Source organism: Salminus brasiliensis, chromosome 9, assembly GCF_030463535.1.
Source record: "Salminus brasiliensis chromosome 9, fSalBra1.hap2, whole genome shotgun sequence".
Taxonomy (NCBI): Eukaryota; Metazoa; Chordata; class Actinopteri; order Characiformes; family Bryconidae; genus Salminus; species Salminus brasiliensis.
In genome coordinates, this window is record NC_132886.1 from 13,706,869 (window position 1) to 13,718,972 (window position 12,104).

Here is a 12,104-nt window from a genome sequence, read left to right on the forward strand (position 1 = left end):
CACTGCTTTTTGTAGGCTTTACCACTAATGCCTAAACTAGTGGCTCATAATTTTAACAACACCCATCAGACTGAACATGCTGGTTGTTGTTTGGTAGTTCTAATCTTCAGATTGTTATAAGATGGGTGTCTGTGACTGTCTGTGCTCAGGCAGATAATAATATCTAAAAAACATAATAATTATATATATTTTATAATTTTATAATTATATATATACTCTTGCAAAATAGCTCTAGACTGTCTTTGCTCAATTTGCAGAGAAGCTTTTAGTAGGAATCCTTAAAGGAGATTGTGGTTGATACGTTGGTGTCTTCTCAGAATTGTCATCTAATTTCTCAGAAGGATCTTCTGCGTTGTTTTTACAAAAAGGTAGAGCCTATGACATATGCGACCATCAAATGTGACCTTCGAAGTTTTCAGCACTGTAAATGACTCATAACCCTGGGATCAGTTTTTGATTTTCAGTGAGCATCAGAGCACAGACCAGCATCCTAAAACTTGTGGACTTTGGCCCACATAATCTATGATCAGCTCCAGAACCATCCTTGTTCCACCAAGCAGATTGCATGATATCATGTCATTTATCATCTGTATGAACCTTATACGCATCAGATGTGGCATTAGATCAGAGTATGAATAGTTAAACTATCCATTAGGTAATGTAAAGCATCAAGCTCATTCAGATCACTAATGAGTACCAGAACGTGATGGCATATCGCCACATATTTGAAGTCATCTGTTAGTCCACCATCTCCCCTGTAATGATAACACATAGCTTATGTGACTCCTGACACGTTTATTATTTTATCATTTTACTCTCTCATTTGTTATTATTATATTCTAATTAAGTTACTGTTTGATTCGTAACTCGTAGACGCAGAGCCTCCATGGATTCAGTGCCCGGGAGATGTTGTCACAGAGACTGACGAGCATCAGGGGTCATCTAACGTCACCCTGAGTGCACCGATACTGGGAGACAATTCAGGAGATGAGGTTCTTAATACTTCTCTTATTTTTCGTTTTTCTCTTTTCTTTTCTTTCTTGTTTAATATCCCTGAAAGACAAAAAATGACAGTCTGTATTTGTTTCTTCACTAGTACCATCTTACAGTTTTATGTTAGGGCCAAATCTCACCAATCTCTATCCAATGTCAATATAAGGCACACACTTGTATTGCTAAACACTATGCCATTGACATAAAAGGGGATTTCAAGTGGCCATGGGTGGAGTTGTGGTAATCTGGAGGGAACCAGTTAGCGGTGAGTGCATCAACACTGCTGAATGGGTTTCTTAGAGTCCTTCACGGTCTGAAATAACATGGAAACATAGCAATAATATTTTTGGAATACTTGTAAATTGTGATATAGTCTATGGCAGTGACTCAGCAATGAATCACTTTAATTAATGAGTGGTCACAGGTTCAGATCCCCTTGTGGTCCAATAAGAATTAACATAAAATGACTGAAATAGCACCAGAATGTGTTCCTCTACATCAACGGTGCCCAATTCCAGTCCTGGAGGGTTATAGTCAAACACAGCTTTATGATTTCTCTGGTCTGTTCCCCTCAGCTTTCCAAGCCTCAAATTTGGATCCAAATCCGACTATAGCTCAACAAAATTCTGTCTTAGGGTGTGTTTATACCAAAGCAGAAAATAACATATTGTTGCTTTTTAGTCTATTACAGTCTCATAGACATCAAACCAAAAGACCTGAACAAGTCATACAGGTTATACGTATAACTGGTTGGAAAGATTTTATGATGCGTGTTTGGCAGCAGTAATATCTAACAAACGTTCTGAATCAGAAACTGGCTAATTAACATAAATTAATAAAGCTGATATGTTTATTTATGTTTGCCGTACATATTTCAGCACCAGAGTTTGTTTAAAAGTAGACCCAAACACAACTGTTGTGTTGTATTGTTTGGTGCATTGATTGACAGCATGGCAAAATGACTAGACATTTTGAATGACAGAATGACAACCAAAAATGCAGCCTGACTGACTTGTTCCAAACCTAAATACTGGCTGACAAACTTTGATTCAAATCCATCCGGACTGAATTTAATCCAGTCCAGACTGTAGCCTGACTGAATTTGATCCAGTTCAGACTGTAGCCTGACTGAATTTAATCCAGTCCGGACTGTAGCCTGACTGAATTTAATCCAGTCCGGACCGTAGCCTGACTGAATATGATCCAGATCAGACTGTAGCCTGACTAAATTTGATCTAGTTCAGACTGTAGCCTGACTGAATTTAATCCAGTCCTGACTGTAGCCTGACTGAATATGATCCAGTTCAGACTGTAGCCTGACTGAATTTAATCCAGTCCGGACTGTAGCCTGACTGAATATGATCCAGTTCAGACTGTAGCCTGACTGAATTTGATCTAGTTCAGACTGTAGCCTGACTGAATTTGATCTTGTTCAGACTGTAGCCTGACTGAATTTGATCCAAACCTGAATGTAGCCTGACTAAATTTGATCTAGTTCAGACTGTAGCCTGACTGAATTTAATCCAGTCCGGACTGTAGCCTGACTGAATATGATCCAGTTGAGACTGTAGCCTGACTGAATTTGATCTAGTTCAGACTGTAGCCTGACTGAATTTGATCCAAACCTGAATGTAGCCTGACTAAATTTGATCTAGTTCAGACTGTAGCCTGACTGAACATTGGTTAAAGATGAGTTATGAGAAAACTAGACATGAAAATGTAATCCTGGCCAAAGCTGATTGAACCTTGAACCACAATGAATGAATAGGCTACTTCCTTGACCTGGTAACAACTGAAGTAAATCACATGTATTTGAGCAGAGAAATCACCAAATAATGTGGAAACCACATATTATTTGGTAAGTTCTCTGCTTAAACACATTTGATTAACTCCAGTCTTGCTGTTTCTCAAGAAAGCTGTCATGTGTGAAATGACAATGTCCTGTTCAATTTTCAGGTTGTTGTCCAAGTGATGCCTATCCTGAACCCATCTCAGCCATTCCCAATTGGCACAGAGATCATCACCTACACAGCTACTGACCGCACTGGAAACAGAGCCAACTGCTCCTTCACGGTCACTGTCATCGGTAGGCTCCTGCTCATTTAGAAAACATATATACTGCATATGTTGACCAGCTTTCACAATTGCATACTTTGCATACTAGTTTCAGAGCAGTTACTGAATAATGGGTCTAGGGCTGGGGTCACCAGTGCAAATTTTAAGTCCAACCAAGCAGGAGCTTACCTCATATAGTAATCACCAGTTTGGAGACTGAAACTATTAAACAAGTGGAATCAGCTGTGTTCCTACTTGATTGGAATGAAGACCTGCAGCCACACAAGCCTTTTGTGGATAAAATTGGTGACCTCAGCGTTAGTATTTTAAGGGCTAAACATCTTATCAGTTATGTCCACCATAATTTATCTGTAACACAAGTACAAAATTCCATGCCCAGAGTAAGTTGCCTCCATTACCAGAACAGTTCTAATAAAACAGTGTTTCTCTTTCTTTAGATACAGAGCCTCCTTTGATTGACAGATGCCGGTCTCCACCCACTGTCCAAGCCACAGACACTGAGACGCCGGTCTACTGGGAAGAGCCACAGTTCTCAGACAATTCAGGTACACACCCACAGAGGGAGGGGGAGAGGGGCAGAAAAAAGAGAGAGAGAAAGAGAAAGAATAGGGGAAAAGAAAGCGAGAGAGAGATGGAAATGAAGATGGAGAGACAGAGATGGAGTCAGCTCTCAAAGAGTGTCCAGGAAAAATGTAGCCCATAGTGGAAAAGACCTGGATTCCGACTGTGGAGGCGTGAGAACTGAATCTATGGAGATCATGTGGTAGAACCATCGTCAAGGAGACAGCACGAGAAGCACCTTTTCAAGCGTGTGCTAGAAGCATCACTGCAGTCACTGTCCAGCCTTTTACTGCGGCTTTAGAAAGAACGAACTCTCTGAGGATTCACCAGTATTTTAGAGACTCTGTTTAAAGAATGTTTTCCTACATAGAGCACATAATGGAAAGAATTGCAGGTTTAGGAGTTTAGGTGTAGGTTGATCACTGTGGAAGAGAAATCACCATAACACACATTTCTCTATTCTTAGTACTGTATGCAAATGAGCTAATATAAGAATAAGAATTTACAGTTGAATTTGAGAAGCGGGTCAGGTGTTTGGGGACTAATTCCTCCAAAGCTCCAAATTGTCCAAGTGTTCTTGTAACACCTATTTTGACGCTGGATAGAACCCTAGAAACTCAAAGAACCCAAAAAGTGCACTTAAAAGTGCTAACAGCTCAAATGGTTCTTTGCTTGGTATAATGCTTAGTAAAAATGCTCAAGTACAAAGAAAAACGCTTGTAGACAGTTCAGTTTAAAAAAGGTTCTACATAGCGCCAAATATTGCTTTTGTTACAATCTAAAGAACCTTTGCCTCCTAAGCCTCTGTTTCTTCTTTTTCCTTATCTTACCTACTTATTTGCATGTTGTTTTGTCCTCTTGGCCCTTGGCCCTCAGTACAAACTACATATAGTAAAGAATTGAAAAGCAAACCATTATAAGTGGGTGTTCAGACAATGTCTTTTCAAGTTCTCAAGCATGAACACAATGAATGAAGTATTATTAAATCTAAAAATCTTTTATTTGTGTTTCTTTCATTTTTTAAAATATCTGCTTTTTCTTTGTATTTTGTGAGTTTTTATTATGCAAGGATGTCCTAATGTACTTCATTGTGTCAGTCCAAAAACAAAACTTTGCTGCCTTGCCGTTAGAGAGTCTTGCTTTTGTGCACTCCAGGATATTCAGAAAATATCCACACCACAGCTGTGAGAAAAAAAGATTAAGTTCAAACCAGCCTTTTTAGGATTGATTTCTTGGATTAAAGGCAGTATATTTATATGTTTATAGTTTGTTTTTGCTATCTCTCAAATCGGCATATTTAAAAACACCCTCCCATAAAGTGAGTCCAACATCTTTTTTAAGCACGAGACAGTATAGTTCACCTTCATAAACGCACTGTCTGAAAGTCCCTCTTATACGCGACAGTATTACAGTGCAGTAATACAGAATACAGACTAATTAAAAAATGTAACTAAACCAGAAGATTAAGAGTTCTGCAGTTATAAATGGAGGAAGCTGAAGGGCTCTATTGAAACATGGTAATGACCCACAAGCATCCCAGCACACACACACACACACATTTCACCAAAATGGCCTGTTGTGGCTACTCCGAAGCGCCCAGCCGACGTCACATCAACGTTAAGCCGACGTCAGCGTATGGAGGTTTTCCGAGCACACGCCCAGACGCTGGACTAAATTTAGTTGAGACAGGGAGGGAGCTGCTCTCTCCAGCCGCTGCTGCAGCCAGACGTTTGTCAGACAGTTTGGAATGGACCTGGAACTTCTCTGTGCGCTGTGGAAAAGATTGCTTGTGTATGTGTGTGTGTGGTGTGTGTGTGTGTGTGTACATGTGGGTCCATGTACATGTGCTCGTATGACCATGTGTGTGCGTGTTCAGTGTCTGCACCGCTCTTAATGACTTCTTATAAATGCCCACAGTGCAGCAACCCTCATTGCTGTATTATTAACCACCACAGCACCAGCAGTGTCTCTGCTCTGGCACTGAAGCCTGTCATTCTGCTGAGAACACACAGACTGAGGTCACATGTCAGCCTGGCCCATTTATTAAAGGTTTAGGGTTAACCACTTAAGGCCATTCACATGGCTGTATATGAGGCCGCCGTGTTTTTACTCTGAACATGGCTGAGACTCTTAAACTCAGCACCAAATTGTACACAATACCCTCTTAATTTACCTTTGACATGCTCCTTTAGTTGAATAATGTGTTCTCCTGGTCTAGAGGAACAGTTTACTATGTGTAAAGCCTGGTTAAAAAAATATAAAAAAACATAATGAATAGGGAATTATGGGAAGGAAAAGAATTTGATTCTGATAACAGTTAATTCATCTAGGTAATGCCCACATGGTGTTGTTTAACCCCTTAAACCCTGCATATAGGCCCACACTTCTATACTGTAGTTCACTATTGGGACAAAAGTATTGGGACACCTGCTTATTATTATTTTTTTTCATTTTTTGTCCTGAGTTTGTTGGAGTAACTGGCTCTACTGTCCAGGGAAGGCTTTCTACTAGATTTTGGAGCATTCAGGATTTATTGCATCCAGCTAAGGTCAGGATGTTGGATGATTGCCACTCCACCTCATCCTCAACTCCCCAACTAATTCCAGAAGTATTGGATGAAGCACCATCATTCCATAGAACAGAGATTAAGTGCATTGCTTTTACACATAAAGCAGCCTTACAGGAATCTAATCATTTTTAGCTATAATAATCATGTGATCATTTGGTCATGTGCGATGCAATCATCCAGTTTTATAGGTAATACAACCCTCTGGAAACAAATTATTGGCATTTAGTTGGGAGAGTTTTAGCAATGAAGAGACAAGTACACTTTAATTACAGACCTCGCCCCTGATGAGCTAATCTAATCCAAATAGGACTAAAGAATATTAAGAATATTATATTCAGATAGCAGACAGTCAAATGAATCAGAATCAGAGTTTATATGTCTATAAGAGTTCACTTTAGTAATGACTGTCACTGTTTGGACCTCTCCAGAATGGTGTTAGCATTGTTCTAGTATGTCAGTTTTTCTATTAGAATCATGTTCATTTTCACATGACGTATGTTTTTATTTACCCAGGAGCACGTTTAAACATCTCCAGCACACACACCTCTGGCGATGCATTTCCTGTTGGAGAGACAGCTGTGTACTACACTGCTACAGACCCCTCCGGCAACAACCGCACCTGTGAGCTCATCATTACAGTGCAAGGTAAATGGACAAAAACAGGCATTTTGGGGTTGAAACATCCTGAGACCACTTTACATTATCAGCTTCTCTGGTTTTACTATTTATAGGCAATGTGTCTAGGAAAATTAACATTTGCGTTGTATTTTATAAACCATGGACAACATTTCCCCTAAATTCCAAATAAAAATATTGATATTTAAGGCATTTATTTGCAAAAATGACAACTGCTCAAAAACAACTGCTGAAAAAATCCAAAGAAATTATATAAAATATATATAAAGTTATTATTAAAATGTAAACAACACAACACAGTACTAATATATACTGTTAATATTTGAACTTTGAGAGCATTCAAAAATCTATGGTGAAATAACCTTGCCTGCCAATCACAGCTTTCATGTCTTCATAGTCTGCAAATTCCGGTAACTCAGCTTTGCTTGATGAAAAGTCTCTTAATTTTTTCCAGAGGTGTATATTTATACAGATATATTTATATACATGTATATTTAAAAGAAGCACTAGAGGATGTAATTCTGCATGTAAATTAACCTATTACTGTATATCTGCAATGTGTATTAACAGATTAGGTATGTCTAATAAATCTATGTGTAGCATTTGTGGCTTGTTGTGTTTGTATGTTGTGTCGCCAAAACTGCAACTTTATGACAGAAGATAAATTTTTTTAAAGAAAGTCAATGTAAAAAAGATCCTTTTGGAGCATTTCTACTGTCCCTTTTATCATGAAATGTGACACAATGTAAGGAACAACTGCCAGATTCACATTATGTTAAAATGTGAAAAACATCAAAAATTATGTGGCCACAATATTAGGCTATTGGTTATAAACATATATTGTTTATTGCATTTTCACATCTGTGTCAGCAAAGGGTGCAACTTAAAGTAGCTGAATGCCTTCATTAAGGGGTGTCCACAAAAATTTAGACATAGGGGTAGACTCCCACTCTGATAACACACTCATTTAGTTTAAGACAAATAAACCACAAAGCTAAAACAGTCTTGTAAATTTAGATTTTTTCATTCCCCTGGTAGAAAAGCTACTAGGGGCCTTTTCGAAACGAGGCTACTGAACTTCATATCAAATAGACTTTGTCACCCTTGTTAGCTGAGGTGTATGGACTGGGGTTCGTCTGAAACTGCTATTGTACAGATGTTGTTAAACACAATACACACATGAAACTGGTTTGCCTTTATTGATTCAGTGCAGCTGCTATGTGATGAACCTGCTGCTATGTGTCTCGCAGGGTCCACGTGTGAGCAGCCATATGTTCCCGTGAATGCCGATTTCTCTTGCGTGAAGGAGGAGAAGGGGGTCAACTGTTCCCTGGTCTGCAGACAAGGCTACAGCCTTACCCAGAATGCAGTGCATAGCTACTTCTGCCCCAATAATGGCCGGTGGGAGCCATCTCGCTCGCCGGACAGACCAGACTGCTCCTGTCAGTTTAATCCCTCTCTTACTGACCTTATATTTCTTTTCTTCTGTAAACAGTGCATGTGTCTCCTTTCACAGTTTGTTGTAATTACCCTTTGTTTGTTTGTGTGATGTATTTTATTTGTTGGTTTTAGTGATGCCGTATTGATGCCATTATTGTAGGAGGGGAATTTTCACACATGGTAATGTGTTTGCTGTAAATGCTCTCTATTTTCAGTGAACAGAATCGCCAACAACGGCTTCAAGCCATTTGAGATGCTGTTCAAAACATCCCGCTGCGATGACCCGGACCTGCTGAAGACCTTTACTGGGGATTTCACCACTGCTCTTGGAGGCATAGTGAGACCACACACACACACACACACACACACACACACAAAACCACACTTACTCACGCACACACACAGGTATAGAGACTTGTCAAGCAATTTATTAGCATCGGCACACTAACACTGGGTAGGGCCTCCTCACGATAGCCTGGAAGAAAAAAATTCCGTTGCATGGATTATATATGGAGACATTGATATCAAGTTGACATGATCTCACAATTCCTGCTGATTTATCAGTAGCACTTTCATGCTACAAATCACCGGTTCTACCACATCCCAAAGGTGATCCACTGGATTTAAATCTGGTGAAACCAAATGCCTGGCAGTTTTGGCAGTGGATTCAAGCTGTTAGCACTAAAGTCTAACCCTACCTTGTGTGTACCTCAGCAAAACTCCAGATTTCCTTTCTGTACAGAAGCCGGTGCCCATTGCAACCTCAGCTTTCTGTTCTTGGATGACAGAAATGGAACCCTGCCATGGTCTTCTGCTGTTGTATCCAATTTTCTTTGGCCTCTCTCATCAACAGGGCATTTCTGTCTGCGGATCTGCCACTCACTGTATGCTTTTCTACTCTACTTTTCTACTTTTAACTCTAGAGACTGTTGTGCTGAAAATCCCAGGAGATCAGCAGTTAAAAAAACACTCAAACCTTGCACCAACAATCATGCCACATTCAAAATCACTCAGAAGACATTTTGGTTTGGTTGATTTTACATTTACATTACCTAAACTGCTGACCTGAATAGACATGATTTAATGCACTGCACTGCAGCCAAAAGATTGGCTAATCCGATACTTGCGTAAATAAGTAGATGCACTAAAAAGTATTGGATATATTTATTTTGGCAGTAAATTATTATAATATGTAGTGGGTGTCTGCATGCCATTGTGTTTGCTCAAGCTAAATCAGGTGTGTTGCTAGTGGCTTGATGCTCCTCAGTCTGAAACCCAAACCTTTTATAATTCTATATAACTGGTTCAAAAGATGATAACTATTTCTTTTAAACAAGACACTCTGGTTATATTATACTTTATTTGTGTGCATTTTTATTTATTTTAATGATATAGAGTGTTTATACAGGGAAAACACATTGGCCCATATAACTGTTTTTAAACCAGTTGTTTGCTTATGTGCCTTTTGTACATGTTCTGTACATGCACAGCACAATAGCACAAACCAAGTAAACACGGCTTGCTGAGGACCCTCCTAACCTTTTGTTTTCTTTTTTAACACCCACAATCCTGAAGGTTCCCAATATCTGCAGTGCAGATGATATCAACTGTAAATTGGAAGTGATGTCACAGGGACAATGTCTGGAGTACAACTATGACTATCCAAATGGATTTGCCATTGGTGAGAAAGCATGGCCATCCAAATACTCTTAATCCTTTTTTTAGATAAAGGTTGAAAGAGAGAGTCTTAATAGTCTGTTGTTCTTCTCCATCCCCCCATCAACATCCAGGTCCTGGAGGATGGGGCAGTAACTGGGCCTCTCAGAATGGTCAGGATTACGCTTACTTTGACAGTGGATTTTCTCCAGACCAGCATCACCCTCTTCTACAGCAGGATGGTGTGTTCCATCACATGAGATCCAAGCGCCATCGCAAAATCAATCGACCTACACGCGACCAGAAGATCCAGATATACTTCAACATCACAGGTAGAAGATGCTGCCTTTGTCTGCATTTGACAATTCCAAACTTCCTTTAATAAAGGCTGTACCATAGTTAAAATATAACAATAAAAATAAATAAAATAAAAAATAACACTTTAATAAAAAACACATATTTTAGCACAACGACCTAGTGCTTCTCTCAGCCCAGACCCTAGGACCAGTCAGTCTGTCCCAACACTTCTCCTTTCTCCCAGCAAGCATCCCACTGCCCCTGTCGAGGAATGACTCAGTGGAAGTAGCCAATCAGAAGCGGCTCCTGCGGACCCTGGAGCAGCTGACCAATCGGCTGAAGCGGACTCTGAGCAAGCAGCATATAAACACCTTCCATGTGTCGTCTGAAATGATCGTGGCTGACCCCAAATCACTGGAGAGCAAGAAGGCCTCACTCTACTGCCGCCCAGGCTCCGTACTTAAGGGCCGCATGTGTGGTGAGTTCACAGATACATATTATACATATAATATATATATATATAACAGACATATAACTGCTCACTAAAACATGTGAGCAAAATCAGCTGAGGATACACAAGTACAAAGTACTGAGACACCTGCTTATTCATTGTTTCTACTGAAATCAAGGATAATAAAGAGAGTTTATCCTGCTTTGATTGCATTAGCCAAGTGTTAGTGAGGTCAAGATGTTGAATGATCACCACCCCACCTCCACTGGGGGAGGGCTATATACCCCTCTAGCTCACACCTGGCAGTAGACATGGTGCCAGAAGGTTCATGTTAGTCTTGCTCTTTTAGCAATACTTTCTCCACAGGGACTAAACAAGCTGTCTCTGTGTGTGCATTTGCACATCTGTTTCAGCAAAGGGGGCAACTTAAAGTATCTGAATGCATTCATTAGAAGGTACTCATTCAACTGAGAGTATATCTAACACAAACAGTTCATATTACCTAAGACTGGAAATAGGAGTCAAATATTGAACACACTCATGGTTTAGTCCTTTAGCAGTTTGTTTAGACTCTACCTGTTTATACTAGGATGAGCACAAGTTTTCAGAGTGCACTGTAAAGCATGTCTCTAAATTACTTTGCAAAATGCTGTAACTAGAAATGGAAATACCGTCCTGTCTGTTCTGTAGTGCAGTGTCCAGTGGGGACATATTTCTCAATAGAGTACGCTGAGTGTGAAAGTTGCCGGAGAGGATACTATCAAGACGAGGAGGGTCAGACAGAGTGTAAGCTCTGCCCAGATGGATTCTCCACCCCATACCTGCACTCACGCAGTGTGTCGGAGTGTAAAGGTTAGTGTTTCCACTCATCACTTCTTCCAGGCGTCCATGCCCACACTAATGCAGCCATTCATACACCCATCCAGTCAGCTAGCCAGCTACCCAGCCATCTATCTGTACATGTAGCCATCTAGTCTGTATATGTTGCCAGTAATGACTATTAATGTTATGGCATAACTACAGTGAGACTTATTTAAGTTTAAAAAGTCAAATTACACTTCACTATTCTGTTTCTCTCTACTTGAATATTGTGTTTGTGTTTCTCTTTGTGTGCTTTCAGCGCAGTGTAAGCCAGGCAGCTCTTCATTGAGTGGCTTGGAGACATGTGAGTCATGTCCATTAGGGGAATATCAGCCTGGTTTTGGCTCGCGCTCCTGCCTGCCCTGCCCCTCGAAGACTTCCACAGTCAACCGAGGAGCTGTGGACTCTATTGAGTGTGGAGGTAAGCTTCACTTCTGCCCAGAGCTCAATATCACTTTGGATAAGATTGTCTGTCAAGTGCCATAAATATAAATCCCCTTTTGAAAGACACGGAGTTAAGCATAGATTTAAAGAGATGTGGAGGAAACAGGATAGTCGGAAGAA

The 12,104-nt window shown here is 40.1% G+C and overlaps 1 protein-coding gene across 3 annotated transcripts in view; it reads left to right on the plus strand.

Annotated features, from left to right (window-relative positions):
- Positions 1 to 12,104, plus strand: part of svep1 (sushi, von Willebrand factor type A, EGF and pentraxin domain containing 1) — a 116,565-nt gene that overhangs the window by 63,298 nt on the left and 41,163 nt on the right. For all 3 annotated transcript variants that reach the window (XM_072687511.1, XM_072687509.1, XM_072687508.1), the window contains exons 8-18: positions 874 to 992; positions 2,950 to 3,079; positions 3,507 to 3,614; positions 6,713 to 6,844; positions 8,086 to 8,277; positions 8,491 to 8,612; positions 9,851 to 9,956; positions 10,066 to 10,263; positions 10,473 to 10,706; positions 11,370 to 11,531; positions 11,800 to 11,961. In XM_072687511.1, coding sequence (XP_072543612.1) covers positions 874 to 992; positions 2,950 to 3,079; positions 3,507 to 3,614; positions 6,713 to 6,844; positions 8,086 to 8,277; positions 8,491 to 8,612; positions 9,851 to 9,956; positions 10,066 to 10,263; positions 10,473 to 10,706; positions 11,370 to 11,531; positions 11,800 to 11,961 — 1,665 coding nt within the window. The remainder of the gene's footprint in view (positions 1 to 873; positions 993 to 2,949; positions 3,080 to 3,506; positions 3,615 to 6,712; positions 6,845 to 8,085; positions 8,278 to 8,490; positions 8,613 to 9,850; positions 9,957 to 10,065; positions 10,264 to 10,472; positions 10,707 to 11,369; positions 11,532 to 11,799; positions 11,962 to 12,104) is intronic.